The sequence below is a fragment of the Eleutherodactylus coqui genome, chromosome 12, assembly GCF_035609145.1.
Source record: "Eleutherodactylus coqui strain aEleCoq1 chromosome 12, aEleCoq1.hap1, whole genome shotgun sequence".
NCBI lineage: Eukaryota > Metazoa > Chordata > Amphibia > Anura > Eleutherodactylidae > Eleutherodactylus > Eleutherodactylus coqui.
This window is the reverse complement of record NC_089848.1, coordinates 111,112,782-111,133,992: the sequence shown is the minus strand read 5'-3', so window position 1 is coordinate 111,133,992 and position 21,211 is coordinate 111,112,782. Positions and strand designations below refer to the sequence as shown.

The following is a 21,211-nucleotide window of genomic DNA, read 5'->3' as shown; positions in this document are numbered from 1 at the left end:
ATTCCTTTTATTAGTTTAGTTGCCCGTCTTTGTACCCCCTCAAGCACTGAAACATCTTTCCTGAGTGCTTTCTCTCTCTCGATTCAACAACCTCTCGGCTACCTCAATTCATGGCAGCTTTCGGGAATTTTTCCTTCTCCCTTCTGCCCGGCTGAAGAACGATTGTGTCACTACTATGACTTCAGTTCCCGACGGAATTTTAAAATAAACCTTTTGGGACTGCCTATTTTCTCATGATAACACTCTTTCACTAACCCTGCGCCATCATGGCGCTCTACCCAACAACCATAATGGCCCAAAATCTTAAAAGCAACAGTTGTGAGCAAAGACACTTTTGAATAGAGAGAAAGTGTTGCCAATTTCTCTTCGACAAAGTCTTCTGAAGACCCCCTTACACAAGCTAAAGCAGACGGACTACAGTAGACCGACCCTGTTACCTCTACCGCGCACTATTTGAAAGGGTTAAGTTGGACAGAATGTCACAGACATTTAGCTAAGAAAAAAAAAGCAATCGAGACTGGTTATTGTGCTTTTTAAGTATTGCAATTTTTTCTCTTGGTCTGGCCTCACCTAATATCATAACCAGATCCAAATGCCGATGGCTCCAAATTGGTTTTCCATTCCAGAGGTTCTCTGAAGACAAACTCTGCCTCTTCTGGATGCCGGGAGCTGAACGGCTCCACATACTTTATGATGTCGTTTAGCAGAGCTTCATTCAGAGGTGTGATCTCCAGTCTGCCAGCTCCAGAACCAGCGCTTGTCCACTGAGCCGCCCTCGCCAGCGCCACGCCCATCGCAACAGCTGCTTTTTACGGGGATGTCACCTTTTAAAAGACGTGTAAAGACACAGTGAAAGGGACTGCCAACAGTATGAAAGATAAAGCAGCGTAATTACCCATCATTTTACACTGGCTGGAAAATATCTATAAAATTATAAAATGGTTATAATGCAGCGGTTTACAGGCCACTAAAACGGCACGTAAATTATACGATGAAGCCCCTCGGTGCCGAAAATTAATTGTCTTAAGACTGTGCCACATTTACCATCACTTTATACTTTACATATTGATAAAAAGCGACATAAAAGCTGAGCATCCCCGCCTCGTGCTAATTCTGCATATTACCCAGAGCTGTATTCACGCTTCAGCTAGTCAACAAGCCACCAGATCCCTATAATGCGGTTGAACACCTATTCTCTGCATATTTTGACCCTTCTTCAGTTTTTTTGCGCATTTTTCACATGCAAAAAATTCACAGAAGTACCCATTGTTTTTATACGCAACTGGGCAGTGAATAAATCTGTTTTATCCATACTTCTTACGTATTTGCATCGGCCCGTTCACCTGACAATCAGGACGTGTAACTGACGATCAGCGGGTGCTCCTTCGCCTGACAATCGGGACGTGTAACTGACGATCAGCGGGTGCTCCTTCGCCTGACAATCGGGACGTGTAACTGACGATCAGCCGCCACTTGTTCACCTGACAATCGGGACGTGTAACTGACGATCAGCCGCAGCTCGTTCACCTGACAATCGGGACGTGTAACTGACGATCAGCCGCCACTTGTTCACCTGACAATCGGGACGTGTAACTGACGATCAGCCACAGCTCGTTCACCTGACAATCGGGACGTGTAACTGACGATCAGCCGCAGCTCGTTCACCTGACAATCGGGACGTGTAACTGACGATCAGCCGCCACTCGTTCACCTGACAATCGGGACGTGTAACTGACGATCAGCCGCAGCTCGTTCAGCTGACAATCAGGACGTGTAACTGACGATCAGCGGGTGCTCCTTTGCCTGACAATCGAGACGTGTAGCTGACGATCAGCCGCAGCTCGTTTACCTGACAATCGGGACGTGTAACTGATGATCAGCCGCAGCTCGTTCACCTGACAATCGGGACGTGTAACTGACGATCAGCCGCAGCTCGTTCACCTGACAATCGGGACGTGTAACTGACGATCAGCCGCAGCTCGTTCAGCTGACAATCAGGACGTGTAACTGACGATCAGCGGGTGCTCCTTCACCTGACAATCGGGACGTGTAACTGACGATCAGCCGCAGCTCGTTTACCTGACAATCGGGACGTGTAACTGACGATCAGCCGCAGCTCGCTCACCTGACAATCGGGACGTGTAACTGACGATCAGCCGCAGCTCGTTCAGCTGACAATCAGGACGTGTAACTGATGATCAGCCGCAGCTCCTTCGCCTGACAATCGGGACGTGTAACTGACGATCAGCCGCAGCTCGTTCACCTGACAATCGGGACGTGTAACTGACGATCAGCCGCAGCTCGTTCACCTGACAATCGGGACGTGTAACTGACGATCAGCCGCAGCTCGTTCAGCTGACAATCGGGACGTGTAACTGACGATCAGCGGGTGCTCCTTCACCTGACAATCGGGATGTGTAACTGACGATCAGCGGGTGCTCCTTCACCTGACAATCGGGACGTGTAACTGACGATCAGCGGGTGCTCCTTCACCTGACAATAGGGACGTGTAACTGACGATCAGCCGCCACTCGTTCACCTGACAATCGGGACGTGTAACTGATGATCAGCCGCAGCTCGTTCACCTGACAATCGGGACGTGTAACTGACGATCAGCGGGTGCTCCTTCACCTGACAATCAGGACGTGTAACTGACGATCAGCCGCAGCTCGTTCACCTGACAATCGGGACGTGTAACTGATGATCAGCCGCAGCTCGTTCACCTGACAATAGGGACGTGTAACTGACGATCAGCCGCCACTCGTTCACCTGACAATCGGGACGTGTAACTGATGATCAGCCGCAGCTCGTTCACCTGACAATCGGGACGTGTAACTGACGATCAGCGGGTGCTCCTTCACCTGACAATCAGGACGTGTAACTGACAATCAGCCGCAGCTCGTTCACCTGACAATCGGGACGTGTAACTGACGATCAGCCGCAGCTCGTTCACCTGACAATCGGGACGTGTAACTGATGATCAGCCGCAGCTCGTTCACCTGACAATCGGGACATGTAACTGACGATCAGCCACAGCTCGCTCACCTGACAATTGGGATGTGTAACTGACGACAGCATCCAACACACGAAGGTTTCCAAACATGCAACGTCATCTGAACACGTAAAGGCATCTGAACGTGCATCGGCGTCAGTGCTCACCGTTTTCCCCCTGCACCCTATTTTCTGTGGGCTTTGTTAAGATTGACAACACTTCGGCCTTCTGCAAACACACACGCGTTGGCAAACAAATAGATACGCATTATCTATGCGCACGTGGGCATCCAAACACGCGCGCGTGCGCACATGGGCATCCAGACACATGTGCGGGCTTCCACACGCACGCACGCACGCGCGTGGGCATCCAAACACACACGCGCGTGCGTGGGCATCCAAACACACACGCGCGCGCGTGGGCATCCAAACACACACGCGCGCGCGTGGGCATCCAAACACACACGCGCGCGCGTGGGCATCCAAACACACACGCGCGCGCGTGGGCATCCAAACACACGCGCGCGCGCGTGGGCATCCAAACACACGCGCGCGCGCGGGCATCCAAACACACGCGCGCGCGCGCGTGGGCATCCAAACACACGCGCGCGCGCGCGTGGGCATCCAAACACACGCGCGCGCGCGTGGGCATCCAAACACACACGCGCGCGCGGGCATCCAAACACACACGCGCGCGTGGGCATCCAAACACACACGCGCGTGGGCATCCAAACACACACGCGCGAGCGCGCGCGTGGGCATCCAAATACACGCGCGAGCGCGCGCGTGGGCATCCAAATACACGCGCGCGCGCGCGCGCGTGGGCATCCAAATACACACGCGCGCGCGCGCGTGGGCATCCAAACACACACGCGCGCGCGTGGGCATCCAAACACACACGCGCGCGCGTGGGCATCCAAACACACACGCGCAAGCGCGCGCGTGGGCATCCAAACACACACGCGCAAGCGCGCGCGTGGGCATCCAAATACACACGCGCGCGCGCGCGTGGGCATCCAAACACACACGCGCGCGCGTGGGCATCCAAACACACACGCGCGCGCGTGGGCATCCAAACACACACGCGCGCGCGTGGGCATCCAAACACACACGCGCGCGCGTGGGCATCCAAACACACACGCGCGCGCGCGTGGGCATCCAAACACACACGCGCGCGCGTGGGCATCCAAACACACACGCGCGCGCGTGGGCATCCAAACACACACGCGCGCGCGCGTGGGCATCCAAAGACACACACGCGCGCGCGCGTGGGCATCCAAACACACACACGCGCGCGTGGGCATCCAAACACACACGTGCGCGCGCGCGCGTGGGCATCCAAACACACACGCGCGCGTGGGCATCCAAACACACGCGCGCGTGGGCATCCAAACACACACGCGCGCGCGTGGGCATCCAAACACACGCACGCGTGGGCATCCAAACACAAACGCGCGCGCGCGTGGGCATCCAAACACACACGCGTGCGCGCGTGGGCATCCAAAGACACACACGCGCGCGCGCGTGGGCATCCAAACACACACACGCGCGCGTGGGCATCCAAACACACACGTGCGCGCGCGCGTGGGCATCCAAACACACACGTGCGCGCGCGTGGGCATCCAAACACACGTGCGCGCGCGTGGGCATCCAAACACACACACGCGTGCGCGCGCGTGGGCATCCAAACACACACGCGCGCGCGTGGGCATCCAAACACACACACGCGCGCGCGCGTGGGCATCCAAACACACGCGCGCGCGCGTGGGCATCTAAACACACGCGCGCGCGCGTGGGCATCCAAACACACGCGCGCGCGCGCGCGTGGGCATCCAAACACACGCGCGCGTGGGCATCCAAACACACGCGCGCGCGTGGGCATCCAAACACACGCGCGCGCGCGGGCATCCAAACACACGCGCGCGTGGGCATCCAAACACACGCGCGCGCGCGCGTGGGCATCCAAACACACGCGCGCGGGCATCCAAACACGCGCGCGCGCGCGGCATCCAAACACGCGCGCGCGCGGGCATCCAAACACGCGCGCGGGCATCCAAACACACACGCGCGCGCGCGGGCATCCAAACACACACGCGCGCGCGTGGGCATCCAAACACACACGCGCGCGCGCGGGCATCCAAACACACGCGCGCGCGGGCATCCAAACACACGCGCGCGTGGGCATCCAAACACACGCGCGCGCGCGTGGGCATCTAAGCACACGCGCGCGCGCGTGGGCATCCAAACACACGCGCGCGCGGGCATCCAAACACACGCGCGCGCGGGCATCCAAACACACGCGCGCGCGCGGGCATCCAAACACACGCGCGCGCGGGCATCCAAACACACGCGCGCGCGCGCGGACATCCAAACACGCGCGCGCGGGCGGACATCCAAACACGCGCGCGCGGGCATCCAAACACGCGCGCGCGCGGGCATCCAAACACGCGCGCGGGCATCCAAACACGCGCGCGCGGGCATCCAAACACACACGCGCGCGCGAGCCTGGGCATCCAAACACGCGCGCGCGCGTGGGCATCCAAACGCACACGCGCGCGTGGGCATCCAAACACACGCGCGTGCGCATCCAAACACACGCGCGTGCGCATCCAAACACACACGCGCGCGCATCCAAACACACACACACGCGCGCGCGCGCGCATCCAAACACACACACGCGCGCGCGCGTGGGCATCCACACACGCGGGCATCCAAACACACACACGCGGGCATCCAATCACACACACGCGTGGGCATCCAAACACACACAAACGCATCGGCATCCAAACACTTCGTCCTTCTTGCATTTTTTATTTTTATTTGCATGTATGAAGAAAAGATGACACACGGATGCAATACACATTCAACCCGCTTACATGCATGAAACACACAGTGGAGATTAAGCATTTTTTTAGACTGGTTTCAGACTGGTGAGAACCTTGGAGCAGCATCATGACTGTTGATGCGGGTGCTATGTGTAAAGGCGCGTCGACGGCCCGACAACTTCTGTTTCACTTTGGTGCACAGATGGACGATTTCAGGGCCGCTAAGTTGTTCCAATGTCCGACATGGCGGCCAGAAGACCAAATGAAGGCAAACAAGCTGCCATGGTGGAGGAGCCTGCGGAGGAAAGCTGGGGTGTTGCAGTGCCCCCACTACAGGACGGGAGCTACAGCTGTGACGCTGTAGTGCCCGCACTAAAAGGCAGAAGCTACGGCTGTGGCGCTGCAGTGCCCCCACTACAAGGCAGAAGCTACGACTGTGGCGCTGCAGTGCCCCCACTACAAGGCAGAAGCTACGACTGTGGCGCTGCAGTGCCCCCACTACAAGGCAGAAGCTACAACTGTGGCGCTGCAGTGCCCCCACTACAGGGCAGAAGCTACGGCTGTGGCGCTGCAGTGCCCCCACTACAGGGCAGAAGCTACGACTGTGGCGCTGCAGTGCCCCCACTACAGGGCAGAAGCTACGACTGTGGCGCTGCAGTGCCCCCACTACAGGGCAAAAGCTACGGCTGTGGCGCTGCAGTGCCCCCACTACAGGGCAGAAGCTACGACTGTGGCGCTGCAGTGCCCCCACTACAGGGCAGAAGCTACGACTGTGGCGCTGCAGTGCCCCCACTACAGGGCAGAAGCTACGACTGTGGCGCTGCAGTGCCCCCACTACAGGGCAAAAGCTACGGCTGTGGCGCTGCAGTGCCCCCACTACAGGGCAGAAGCTACGACTGTGGCGCTGCAGTGCCCCCACTACAGGGCAGAAGCTACGACTGTGGCGCTGCAGTGACCCCACTACAGGGCAGAAGCTAGGGCTGTGGCGCTGCAGTGCCCTCACTACAGGACGGAAGCTACAGCTGTGGCGCTGCAGTGCCCTCACTACAGAACAGAAGCTACGGCTGTGGTGCTGCAGTGCCCCCACTAGAGATAGAAGCTACAGCTGTGGCGCTGCAGTGCCCTCACTACAGGACGGAAGTCATGGCTGTGGTGCTGCAATACCCCCACTACAGGAAGGGAGCTACGGTTGTGGCGCTGCGGTGACCCCACTACAGGGCAGAAGCCACAGCTGTGGCGCTGCAGTGCTCTCACCACAGAACAGAAGCTACGGCTGTGGTGCTGCAGTGCCCCCACTAGAGACAGAAGCTACAGCTGTGGCGCTGCAGTGCCCTCACTACAGGACGGAAGTCATGGCTGTGGTACTGCAATGCCCCCACTACAGGAAGGGAGCTACGGCTGTGGCGCTGCGGTGACCCCACTACAGGGCAGAAGCTACGGCTGTGGCGCTGCAGTGCCCCCACTACAGGACGGGTGCTACGGCTGTGGCACTGCAGTGCCCCTACTATAGGACGGGAGCTACGGCTGTGGCACTGCAGTGCCCCTACTACAGGACGGAAGCCAGAGCTGTGGCGCTGCAGTGCCTCACTATAGGACAGAAGCTACGGCTGTGGCACTGCAGTGCCCCCACTACAGGACAGAAGCTACGGCGTTGACGCTGCAGTGCCCCCACTACAGGACGTAATTCACGGCTGTGGCGCTGCAATGCCCCCACTACAGGACGGAAGCCATGGCTGTGGCGCAAGCAGTGCCCCCACTACAGGAAGGGAGCTACGGCTGTGGCGCTGCAGTGCCCTCACTACAGTACGGAAGCCATGGCTGTGGCGCAAGCAGTGCCCCCACTACAGGAAGGGAGCTACGGCTGTGGCGCTGCAGTACCCCCACTACAGGACAGAAGCTATGGCTGTGGCGCTGAAGTGTCCCCACTACAGGACGGAAGCCATGGCTGTGGCGCAAGCAGTGCCCCCACTACAGGACAGAAGCTAGGGCTGTGGCACTGCAGTGCCCTCACTACAGGACAGAAGCTAGGGCTGTGGCACTGCAGTGCCCTCACTACTGGGCAGAAGCTAGGGCTGTGGCACTGCAGTGCCCCCACTACTGGGCAGAAGCTATGGCTGTGGCACTGCAGTGCCCCCACTACAGGACAGAAGCTACGGCTGTGGTGCTGCAATGCCCCCACTACAGGAAGGGAGCTACAGCTGTGACGCTGCAGTTCCCCCACTACAGGACGGAAGCTACGGCTGTGGCGCTGCAGTGTCCCCACTACAGGAAGGGAGCTACGGCTGTGGCGCTGCAGTGCCCTCACTACAGGACGGAAGCTAGGGCTGTGGCGCTGCAGTGCCCTCACTACAGGAAGGGAGCTACGGCTGTGGCGCTGCAGTGCCCCCACTACAGGATAGAAGCTACGGCTGTAGCGCTGCAGTGCCCCCACTACAGGACGGAAACTACGGCTGTGGCGCTGCAGTGCCCCCACTACAGGATGGAAGCTACGGCTGTGGCGCTGCAGTGCCTCCACTACAGGACGGAAGCTAGAGCTGTGGCGCTGCAGTTCCCCCACTACAGGAAGGAAACTACAGCTGTGGCGTAAGCAGTGCCCCCAATACAGGAAGGGAGCTACGGCTGTGGCGCTGCAGTGCCCTCACTACAGTACGGAAGCCATGGCTGTGGCGCAAGCAGTGCCCCCACTACAGGAAGGGAGCTACGGTTGTGGCGCTGCAGTGCCCCCACTACAGGACGGATGCTACGGTTGTGGCGCTGCAGTGCCCCCACTACAGTACGGAAGCTACGGCTGTGGCGCTGCAGTGCCCCCACTACAGTACGGAAGCTACGGCTGTGGCGCTGCAGTGCCCCCACTACAGGAAGGGAGCTACGGCTGTGGCGCTGTAGTGTCCCCACTACAGGAAGGGAGCTACGGCTGTGGCGCTGCAGTGCCCTCACTACAGGATGGAAGCTACGGCTGTGGCGCTGCAGTGCCCCCACTACAGGATGGAAGCTACGGCTGTGGCGCTGCAGTGCCCCCACTACAGGACGGAAGCTACGGCTGTGGCGCTGCAGTGCCCCCACTACTGGACGGAAGCTACGGCTGTGGCGCTGCAGTGCCCCCACTACTGGACGGAAGCTACGGCTGTGGCGCTGCAGTGCCCCCACTACTGGACGGAAGCTACGGCTGTGGCGCTGCAGTGCCCCCACTACTGGACGGAAGCTACGGCTGTGGCGCTGCAGTGCCCCCACTACAGGATGGAAGCTACGGCTGTGGCGCTGCAGTGCCTCCACTACAGGACGGAAGCTAGAGCTGTGGCGCTGCAGTTCCCCCACTACAGGACGGAAACTACAGCTGTGGCGTAAGCAGTGCCCCCAATACAGGAAGGGAGCTACGGCTGTGGCGCTGCAGTGCCCTCACTACAGTACGGAAGCCATGGCTGTGGCGCAAGCAGTGCCCCCACTACAGGAAGGGAGCTACGGCTGTGGCGCTGCAGTGCCCTCACTACAGTACGGAAGCCATGGCTGTGGCGCAAGCAGTGCCCCCACTACAGGAAGGGAGCTACGGCTGTGGAGCTGCAGTGCCCTCACTACAGTACGGAAGCCATGGCTGTGGCGCAAGCAGTGCCCCCACTACAGGAAGGGAGCTACGGCTGTGGCGCTGCAGTACCCCCACTACAGGACAGAAGCTACGGCTGTGGCACTGCAGTGCCCCCACTTCAGGACAGAAGCTACGGCGTTGACGCTGCAGTGCCCCCACTACAGGACGTAATTCACGGCTGTGGCGCTGCAATGCCCCCACTACAGGACGGAAGCCATGGCTGTGGCGCAAGCAGTGCCCCCACTACAGGAAGGGAGCTACGGCTGTGGCGCTGCAGTGCCCTCACTACAGTACGGAAGCCATGGCTGTGGCGCAAGCAGTGCCCCCACTACAGGAAGGGAGCTACGGCTGTGGCGCTGCAGTGCCCTCACTACAGTACGGAAGCCATGGCTGTGGCGCAAGCAGTGCCCCCACTACAGGAAGGGAGCTACGGCTGTGGCGCTGCAGTACCCCCACTACAGGACAGAAGCTACGGCTGTGGCACTGCAGTGCCCCCACTACAGGACAGAAGCTACGGCGTTGACGCTGCAGTGCCCCCACTACAGGACGTAATTCACGGCTGTGGCGCTGCAATGCCCCCACTACAGGACGGAAGCCATGGCTGTGGCGCAAGCAGTGCCCCCACTACAGGAAGGGAGCTACGGCTGTGGCGCTGCAGTGCCCTCACTACAGTACGGAAGCCATGGCTGTGGCGCAAGCAGTGCCCCCACTACAGGAAGGGAGCTACGGCTGTGGCGCTGCAGTACCCCCACTACAGGACAGAAGCTATGGCTGTGGTGCTGAAGTGTCCCCACTACAGGACGGAAGCCATGGCTGTGGCGCAAGCAGTGCCCCCACTACAGGAAGGGAGCTACGGCTGTGGCGCTGCAGTGCCCCCACTACAGGACAGAAGCTAGGGCTGTGGCACTGCAGTGCCCTCACTACAGGACAGAAGCTAGGGCTGTGGCACTGCAGTGCCCTCACTACTGGGCAGAAGCTAGGGCTGTGGCACTGCAGTGCCCCCACTACTGGGCAGAAGCTAGGGCTGTGGCACTGCAGTGCCCCCACTACTGGGCAGAAGCTACGGTTGTGGCGCTGCAGTGCCCCCACTACAGGACGGATGCTACGGTTGTGGCGCTGCAGTGCCCCCACTACAGTACGGAAGCTACGGCTGTGGCGCTGCAGTGCCCCCACTACAGTACGGAAGCTACGGCTGTGGCGCTGCAGTGCCCCCACTACAGGAAGGGAGCTACGGCTGTGGCGCTGTAGTGTCCCCACTACAGGAAGGGAGCTACGGCTGTGGCGCTGCAGTGCCCCCACTACAGGAAGGGAGCTACGGCTGTGGCGCTGTAGTGTCCCCACTACAGGAAGGGAGCTACGGCTGTGGCGCTGCAGTGCCCCCACTACAGGACGGACGCTACGGCTGTGGCGCTGCAGTGCCCCCACTACAGGATGGAAGCTACGGCTGTGGCGCTGCAGTGCCCCCACTACTGGACGGAAGCTACGGCTGTGGCGCTGCAGTGCCCCCACTACTGGACGGAAGCTACGGCTGTGGCGCTGCAGTGCCCCCACTACTGGACGGAAGCTACGGCTGTGGCGCTGCAGTGCCCCCACTACTGGACGGAAGCTACGGCTGTGGCGCTGCAGTGCCCCCACTACAGTACGGAAGCTATGGCTGTGGCGCAAGCAGTGCCCCCACTACAGGAAGGGAGCTACGGCTGTGGCGCTGCAGTGCCCTCACTACAGTACGGAAGCCATGGCTGTGGCGCAAGCAGTGCCCCCACTACAGGAAGGGAGCTACGGCTGTGGCGCTGCAGTGCCCTCACTACAGTACGGAAGCCATGGCTGTGGCGCAAGCAGTGCCCCCACTACAGGAAGGGAGCTACGGCTGTGGCGCTGCAGTACCCCCACTACAGGACAGAAGCTACGGCTGTGGCACTGCAGTGCCCCCACTACAGGACAGAAGCTACGGCGTTGACGCTGCAGTGCCCCCACTACAGGACGTAATTCACGGCTGTGGCGCTGCAATGCCCCCACTACAGGACGGAAGCCATGGCTGTGGCGCAAGCAGTGCCCCCACTACAGGAAGGGAGCTACGGCTGTGGCGCTGCAGTGCCCTCACTACAGTACGGAAGCCATGGCTGTGGCGCAAGCAGTGCCCCCACTACAGGAAGGGAGCTACGGCTGTGGCGCTGCAGTACCCCCACTACAGGACAGAAGCTATGGCTGTGGTGCTGAAGTGTCCCCACTACAGGACGGAAGCCATGGCTGTGGCGCAAGCAGTGCCCCCACTACAGGAAGGGAGCTACGGCTGTGGCGCTGCAGTGCCCCCACTACAGGACAGAAGCTAGGGCTGTGGCACTGCAGTGCCCTCACTACAGGACAGAAGCTAGGGCTGTGGCACTGCAGTGCCCTCACTACTGGGCAGAAGCTAGGGCTGTGGCACTGCAGTGCCCCCACTACTGGGCAGAAGCTAGGGCTGTGGCACTGCAGTGCCCCCACTACTGGGCAGAAGCTACGGTTGTGGCGCTGCAGTGCCCCCACTACAGGACGGATGCTACGGTTGTGGCGCTGCAGTGCCCCCACTACAGTACGGAAGCTACGGCTGTGGCGCTGCAGTGCCCCCACTACAGTACGGAAGCTACGGCTGTGGCGCTGCAGTGCCCCCACTACAGGAAGGGAGCTACGGCTGTGGCGCTGTAGTGTCCCCACTACAGGAAGGGAGCTACGGCTGTGGCGCTGCAGTGCCCCCACTACAGGAAGGGAGCTACGGCTGTGGCGCTGTAGTGTCCCCACTACAGGAAGGGAGCTACGGCTGTGGCGCTGCAGTGCCCCCACTACAGGACGGACGCTACGGCTGTGGCGCTGCAGTGCCCCCACTACAGGATGGAAGCTACGGCTGTGGCGCTGCAGTGCCCCCACTACTGGACGGAAGCTACGGCTGTGGCGCTGCAGTGCCCCCACTACTGGACGGAAGCTACGGCTGTGGCGCTGCAGTGCCCCCACTACTGGACGGAAGCTACGGCTGTGGCGCTGCAGTGCCCCCACTACTGGACGGAAGCTACGGCTGTGGCGCTGCAGTGCCCCCACTACAGGATGGAAGCTACGGCTGTGGCGCTGCAGTGCCCCCACTACAGGATGGAAGCTACGGCTGTGGCGCTGCAGTGCCCCCACTACAGGGCAGAAGCTACGGCTGTGGCGCTGTAGTGCCCCCACTACAGGATGGAAGCTACGGCTGTGGCGCTGCAGTGCCCCCACTACAGAACAGAAGCCATGGCTGTGACGCTGTAGTGCCCTCACTACAGAACGCATATTAGCCTCTTACTCTCAAGCTCAGTACTATGGGGTGCCACCTCCCCAGCGTATTGCAGAAAGCCCCATAAAAGTGCCCCGTAGTTGTACAGCCCGGCCCCGGCCATCGGTACTGCACACGTCACTCACCTGTCGGTAATATAACCGGCGCCGCACACGGGACGAGCAACGCTTCACAGCTAGAGTAAGCGGCGCTTGTTGCCGGTTACCATGGAGATGGCATCGCGCCTGCGCACTGAGTGTATTCGGCTGCCTAGCAACAGTAGGAAACACCTATAGGCGGAGCTATGGTTACGGCGCTGAATGAAGACTTGCATGCGCACGCTCGGCTTCGTCCGGCTGATGGCGAGTTTCTCTGCGACGGTCCATGTAATAAGTCTTGTCGGCTGCTCTCCGTGTAATAATGCGGCCGTCAGTCACCAGTATTAGTGTAAAGAGAGAGTAGCAGGTGACCAATCAGATTCCAGCTCTCACTTGTCAACGTATATTAAATGAAAGCAGAATTCTGATTGGTTGCTGAGCACCTTCTGGGTCACATGATGCAGCCGTCATAAGAGTCCATAGAAATGAAGTGTGTGGCCCTCACGGACAGCTCATGTGCCGATGGGACTGAGAACGTGCCCCTGGAGGGCGCTACAGTCCTGAAACCAACCTTCCCTCGCTATGTGCTCTCGAAGTCCACGCAGGATGGAAGAACCGCCACAAATCCGTGCAATGTGCAGATTTTGGTGCAAATTGACGCCATTTTCCATCCACTACATTGAGTGAAATCTGCAACAGAAATTGACTTACAAACCACGAGCCGCGGTCTGTTCCTGCGTGAAAAAATCCGGCACCGCGTACCGCTGCGCTTCCTGTGGACACGCGTAGGGATCATTCACACAGCACGGGCAGCCCAACGCACCACAAACGCAGAAGGTTTAGCATCAAAATCCGTAGTTAGACCTGCGGATTCTGTGTAGCTGCGTCCTGCGGCGTAATAACATCCGTAAGACCTTCTCAGCACGGAATATTCCGCAGCAGCGTAAACGCCCTAACGGAAAATGACACCAAAATCTGCTCCGCTAACGTGAAAATAGCAGAACCGCACAACAAAACCGCAGTTAGCGCTAAACTGAGGACTGCGCTCTCGGAATATGTTGGGGGTGAGAAAGTCACACCTGTGAGAATAGATGGTCCGGCGCCATCTTTCTCCTTTTTTTAGCGCAAAGTTTAAATGGTAAGCAGAAAAAAGCTTTTGACTAGTTCAGGCGCAAGTGCGCTCCGTAGCGGTAAGCGTATTTGTGCAAGCGCTCATCCGAGGAAGCCCTTAGCCGTGCGGAGTTCAGCGACGGCGAATTCCATCCTGTGTTGGAGTCCCTCGGGATCGGCTCTCATGGTGCAAATTTGGTGACTATTATCCACAGCGTAAAAATCAGCAGCGGACGGCGCCATTCCATCGAAAAAACAGAAATCTCACGGAACAGAAGCAAAATGAAAGCCCCCATTCTTGAAAATCTACTGAAATCAGTGGGGGAAAAAAGTTTCATTGTTTTAATCCCGTTTTCTGCTCCAAAAATGGAACCGAGAAACGGAAAGCCTTATTGCAGGTGTGAACGCGCCCTGACCGGGGGAGAGATGTCACAAGGATGCAGGGTGGGAGGAGGACAAGCCAAGGCAGGTTGTAGGATGGACTCACAAATGTTCTGGTAGGAAACCTTGGGTCCTGGCATTATCTGGATGGTACTGTGTCACGTCCCACCTTACTAAACATTGTAGAGACCCGGCGTTACAGCAGATGCTGGAAGTGGTCACCGATCACTGCTATGCTCCTCTGGGCACATTGCTACATGTTGGCTGATACTTTCTGCAGCTCTTCAACGCTGATGCTACGGATAGGGTTTGTGATGTTTTCCTTGAGTTCTTCCAGGATATGCGGATTATTGGCGGACACTTTCTGCTTTATATTTCCCCACTGCTAGAAATTGCATGTGTAGAAGTCCGGGGATCATGGTGGCCACAACTGCTGCTCACAGTTTGCTCTTCTATAAACAGTTCATGAACCCGTGCCAGTGAGTCGCAGGAGGTCTTTCTGGTGTGTGGTCATAAAATTGTTCAAACAAGTCCAGATAAACCGCGCTATTCACAGTGAATTCAAAGGAAATTGGGCCACTCTTCGTGTTCTTGACACTGCGCCCCAAACACCATTTTTGTAGTTGTGCGGTGGGGTTTGGTGAGTCAGCGGGGATCTTCAGTAGACCAATACCTGGTATTCTGTGAGTTCACGTCACCTGATAAATGAAGTCACGCTTCATCCGTCATAAAGGGCAGCAATGGGTCCAAAAGTCCTCTGGCCGTCAGCAGCTACGTTCAGCAATTTACGCCTTTAGCTTTGTCGCACTCCTTCAGTTCCTGCAAACATTATTGAATATGCTTTGAGGTTTAGAGATTTCCGCCCTCGCTGACACATCGTTCGTGATACACCAACTGGCTGGGACGATCTCCGAGTTGATTTTCAAAAGCTATTTGCAATCCGGTGCTGAATGTCATGAGCGACTTTGGACGTCCAGACTGAGGGAGGCCTTGGTTTCTTCATGTTTGTAAGAAGTCCAGCTTGGCGCCATTTCTGAACCAGACTCTGAATACAATGTTTAGCAAGTGGTTTTGTACTCAGGTACTTGTTGGCGTCTGCCTCTTGTATTTCCTTAATTGATCCACTTCACACATAGCCTTCTGCAATAACTGTTCGCTGTTGCAGTAAAAACACAGGAGGTCAGATTTATAAAAGCTGTCTGAAAGAAAATCTGTCATTTTTGTCGTTAGCAACCAATCACAGCGCAGTTTTTATTTCTTATGATGTTGAAAAAAATGAAGGCCTACGGCCTCCTCCATACGGTGTGGTGTCAGGATCAGAGGCAGGCTACTTTTTCAAGGCCAACCATTTGTATCAGCATTGTGTTCCTGAAGCATTTTGCATTTAACCATATAGAATGTGTGATGAGACTATTGACCCAGCTGGGTTAGGACTCTGATTGTGGATATACACATAATAAAAGTCATTAGTGCCACCAATCTTATTGTAGAGGTTTCAGGCACTAGAGAGGAGCCTCAGGTATAGCAGCCACAGATCTGGAGAGTAGCCAGAGAAGAGCCAGGAGTCAGCAACCGGAGGTCTCAGTTTGCAGTACAGATGGATGAGGCGGGTAGCGTAGTCAGAAGGGAAGCCAGGAGTCGGTTTCAGGAGGTCTTGTAGCAATGGCAGAGGAGCAGGCAAAAGTGGGGTTTGACCAACGCTCTGGAGCAGAATAATCACGTGGTGGCAGGGTCAGGCTTTTAGAATGAGCCAAATCAGGAACAGAGGCGGAGTCAGGACCAGGAGGCAAGAACTAGTTACCTTGAATCATGCAACAAAGGTGAGAGTCATGTAAAGAAACTGTCCACAGGCTAGATAGCTCAGCAGTGAGAGCTACTGACTGGAGCGCAGGAAGTCCCTGGTTAAATTCCTGATACTTACTTTATCTTCTTATCTATTACATCTTAAGCAAAATTCATCTGGTTTCCAGTTACCAGAGAGCAGTGCATTGTGGCAGCTCAGATAACAATCTGTTATGTTGCATGTCAGACAATAGAGTAGCGCTAAACCTCCAATATCTGTGATGTTCACATGTGAACATTTGTAGAGTGGAATTTGTTTGTAATAGGGGCAGGCAACCTCAAAGAAGTGGAGATTAACCGTTGTACTGTAACTTGGGAGGATCTTGAGATCTCACTGGCGCTGACTTCTAAAACGACCATGGAAGCAATTCTGTGTAAGTTATTAAGAGCTTGCTAGGGTCTTAGAAGACACTGTTCCTGGATGGATATATTTCTTTTTAAATTAAATTCAGCTCTACTGAACATACATTAGAATACACACCTGATCAGACTCAGTTGATACACAACAATTATATTCAGTAAACTACACATGACTGGTCTCTGATTTGAGAATTTTTATTTCCTCATCTTCTCAATTCGAGCCAGACCACCATAACACTCCTTTCAGTCCTGATTTATCTCTGCAGAGTTTAATGTACAGACATTTAATGTTCCCCATTTTTCCATCATCCTCGCCACCTTCTTAACACAAAGCTCCTATCTTGGTGCCTTAACAGTTTCTTCCTACTGCTATGGGAAGGGAAGTGAAAGGCCAAGTAAAAATATACAGCTAATTAATACATTCAAGAACCTCGCTATTAGCAGTGGAAAGAAAGAACAAAGACAAAATATTCATAATGAAAGTAGAGGAGCAAGAGACACCGATCACAAACTAACATGTTTCTACACAAATGCCCAGAGCATGGGAAACAAACAAGGAGAACTGGAGCTCCTAACACAGGAAGAGAAATATGATGTCATCGGCATAACAGAAACTTGGTGGAATGATACACATGATTGGAACACAAGGCTTTAAGGATACAACATATTTAAAGGGGTTGTCTCGCGAAAGCAAGTGGGGTTAAGCACTTCTGTATGCCCATATTAATGCACTTTGTAATCTACATCGTGCATTAAATATGAGCCATACAGAAGTTATTCACTTACCTGTTCCGTTGCTGGCGTCCCCGTCTCCATGGCTCCGTCTAACTTCAGCGTCTAATCGCCCGATTAGACGCGCTTGCACAGAAGGGTCTTCTGCCTTCGGGTCTGTTCGGCAGCAGCGGCGTTCTGGCTCCGCCCCTTCTACGCATCATCGCGTAGCTCCGCCCTGTCACGTGTGCCGATTCTAGCCAATCAGAGGCTGCAGCATAACTGTAAATATGTCACCTGGTAAACATGTACAGTGATGCTGCAGCTCTTGCACACTGACGCTAAATTTTCTTGCGATGCGAGAGTGAGTGAAAACGCATTATTTTGAAACCTATGTTTTTAAATGGTTTCATTCTCATTTGCGATGTGTTCACTCAAACCAAGTTGTGATTTTAAAAAATTCAGCGATATCACCCATTGTCTTCAATGGGCCGGTGACAGCAGCACCGGCTTTATTAAAAGCAATGGGAGAAGATCACAAAACAGCCTTGGCATCCCCCATAGCAAAGAGAGGCTGTGGCGGAGCTACAGGAGATGTCCTACACATCTCTCCTACACATCTCTCTCTATTGGCTGGAGAAGAATCACTATGAGAACCCTTCTAGTCTTGTCCCCTATCTAGCCCCACCCCCTATTGGGGGAGCCCTGGGAAAGCCCTTTAGCCCCGTCCTCTCTCTCTCTCTTCAAATATGGGAAGATGTGTAGGAGATCCCCTGTAGCTCCATTCCCCTCTCTTTCGTCATTATGGGGGATTTCAAGACTATTTCGCGAACTCCTCCCATTGTTTTCAATTGAGCTGGTGCTACTGCCACCGGGCTCATTGAAGACAATGGGCGATTTTGCAGATTTTCTTTATAGCAACTTGGCTTGAGTGAACACATCGCAAATGAGAATGAAACCATTGAAAATCACTGATTTCAAAATCATGTGTTTTCACTCACTCTTGCATTGCAAGAAAATCTATCGCTAGTGTGCAAGAGCCCTAAAAGAAGGAAGAATGGGAAACATTTAAAGAGACCAGGATGGATGAACTGAACACAGAACGTACACACGTGATAAAAAAGAAGAAAAATGGCAATAGAGGGATATCTAAAGAAGAATAGAATGCCGTCTGCAGAAACTGTACGGCAAGTGTCAGAAAAGCTAAAGCTGATAATGAATTGAGGCTTACAACACAGGCCAAAAGCAATAAAAAAGGATTTGGGGTATGTCAAAAGCAAAGTCAAAGATGCTATTGAATGCTTATAGGATGAAAATAGTGAATAGGTTAAAAAGGATGTTAAGAAGGCTGAACTTTTACTATTTTGTATCTGTTTACTCTCAGAAAATACATTTAACATCAGCTGTGATATTGAGGGAATAAAAGTATGCAGGCTATCTGTAAACAGAGATATGGTGAGGGAATACTTAGCTAACTTAAATGATTTCAAGTCTCCAGGTTCAGATGAATTAGATCCTAGATACTAAAGGAAGCAGCAGGGGTAATTGCTGAGACACTTGCCGTAATTTTTGAAAATTCATGAAGAACAGAAGTCCCAGAAGACTGGCTGACAAATGTTGTCCCTATCTTTGAAAAAGGGAAGAAGGTGGATTCAGGAAACTACTGGCTTGTAAGCCTGACCTCTATACTGTGATAGATCTTAGAAAAAATTCTGAAATAGCAGGTATGCAAATACTTGGATGAGAATAATTGGAGTAATTGACCAGAGCCAGCATGGGTTTGTAATATAGATGAGCGAGTATACTCGCTAAAGGCAATTGCTTGAGCGAACATTGCCTTTAGCGAGTATCTTCCCCGCTCGAGACTGCAGGTTCAGGTGCCGGCAGCGGGCACGGAGCTGCGGGGGAGAGCGGGGCGGAACAGAGGGGAGATCTCTCTCTCCCCCCGCTCCCTCCTACTGACAGCCGTTCCCCCGCGCCGGCACCCGAACCTGCAGTCTCAAGCGGGGGAGATACACGCTAAAGGCAATGCTCGCTCGAGCAATTGCCTTTCGTGAGTATACTCGCTCATCTCTAGTTTGTAACAAACAAGTCATGCCAGACTAATCTAATTTCCTTCTATGACAGACTCACTAGGTAGATCAAGGAAATGCAGTAGATATCTTGACTTTGGTAAAGCATTTGACAAAGTATCTCATACCATCCTTGTTGAAAAAATATCAGATTGATAAGGCAACTGTTAGGTGGATTCACAACTGGCTGAGTAATTGTACTCAAAGAGTGGTCATAAATGGCTGCACACCCAATTGGAAGAATGTGGCAAGTGGGGTACCACAAAGCTCTGTCCTGGGCCCAGTGTTGTTTAACATTTTTAGGGTATTGATGGAAAACTGAAGAAATTTGTCAATGACACAAAGCTAGAGGGAATAGCTAACACTAGAGAAGAGAGAGAGAGAGGGTTCAAAAAGATCTAGAAAGGCTTGAACAGTGAGCGGCAACTAATAGAATGGTATTTAACAAGGAGAAATGCAAGGTCCTACATCTGGGCAAGGCAAATGAAAAAGGCACATACAGAATGGGAGGATTTGAGGTAAGCAACAGCACATGTGAAATAGACTTAGGTATACTAATAGATCATAGACTGAACATGAGTCAACAGTGTGATGCAGCAGCAAAAAAGGCAAGCACAATTCTGGGATGTATTGAGAGAAGTGTAGAGTCTAGATCAGGTAAGGTCATTATCCCCCTCTACTCTTCTTTAGTCAGACCTCATCTGGACCAGTTCTGGGCACCCAAATTTAAAAACGACATAGGCAAACTGGAACAAGTCTCTGTCCCCGGCACGATGGTCTCCCCGGCGGTGCAGCAAGCTGCTTGAGAATTCTCCCCACTGTCATCTTCCTGCTCAGCTTTGAATTCCCCCGCTGTCAGCGCTGTGTAGGTAAGCACTGTTGATTGGATTGAGGGCCAGCCTATCACAGCCGGCGCTCGATCTTTCTCAGCCATTCAGTGGATGACATCACTGAATAGCTGTGATTGGCTGGCGCCTGTTCCAAACACAGCGCTTACTTACACAGCGCTGACGGCAGGGAAATTCAAAGCTGAGCAGGGAGATGACAGTGGGGAGAATTCTCAATCAGCTTGCCGCACCGCTGGGGAGACCATCGCGCCAGGGACGCAGACGCCGGCTGGGAGGTGAGTATTGCATTTTTCTTTACCTAGTATATACTCGAGTATAGCTAGGCTTATACTCGAGTTAATACGTTTTACCATTTTTTTGTGGTAAAGCTTATTGTCTCGGCTTATACTCGGGTCGGCTAATACTCGAGTATATACGGTATATACAATGTAACAGGTCTCAGAATACCCAAAGAACCCAAAACATCCCTATTACTACTAGATTGCAATCTAATTCCACTAAGCTATAGAACATGGACATGTCACTGCCTATTAGTGGCTAAATTATTTATCACCAGAAAATGGAAATCAAAGCACCCTTCCAGCATCAAAGACATACTTGATACAATTGCAGATCATTACACCTATGAAAAAATCATTGCTAATGCCAAAGGAAACCAAGAGAAATCTAGAGCTATGTGGAGTCCCTGGCTGCGCTTTTTGTTAAAGTGATATTTTATTAGTTTTCTATTTCTATTACTATTTGTTGCAAAGAATGTGATACACAAGTGTATGGCTCAACAATTTATGCATAGAAAACGCAACAACTATTTCTTGTATATGCACTCAACAGCGAAACCATTGCCAAAATAACAAGGTCATGCTTTGTGTATGTTTCTCAAAACTCTATGGGCAGACTTACAATATACATAATGAAAAAAAAATCCCAATAAAAAATATTTGAAAAGAAGAGCTACCAGGATGGTAGGTGAGCAGTCTGCAAATCATGTCCTATGAGAAACGGTTAAAGGATCTGGGAATGTTTAGCTTGCAGAAGAGAAGGCTGAGAGGAGACTTAAAGGGGTTGTCCCGCGCCGAAACGGGTTTTTTTTTTTTTCAACCCCCCCCCCGTTCGGCGCGA

General features: G+C 54.3%; 1 protein-coding gene across 1 annotated transcript in view; it reads right to left on the bottom strand.

Moving 5' to 3' along the window:
* The window catches only part of ODAD2 (outer dynein arm docking complex subunit 2), a 179,913-nt gene extending 167,010 nt beyond the window's left edge, over positions 1 to 12,903 (bottom strand). The window contains exons 1-2 of the mRNA XM_066585733.1: positions 12,817 to 12,903; positions 571 to 824 (exon numbers count right to left, since the gene is read on the bottom strand). Coding sequence (XP_066441830.1) covers positions 571 to 794 — 224 coding nt within the window. The 5' untranslated portion in view covers positions 795 to 824; positions 12,817 to 12,903. The remainder of the gene's footprint in view (positions 1 to 570; positions 825 to 12,816) is intronic.
* Positions 12,904 to 21,211: the final 8,308 nt, after the last annotated feature.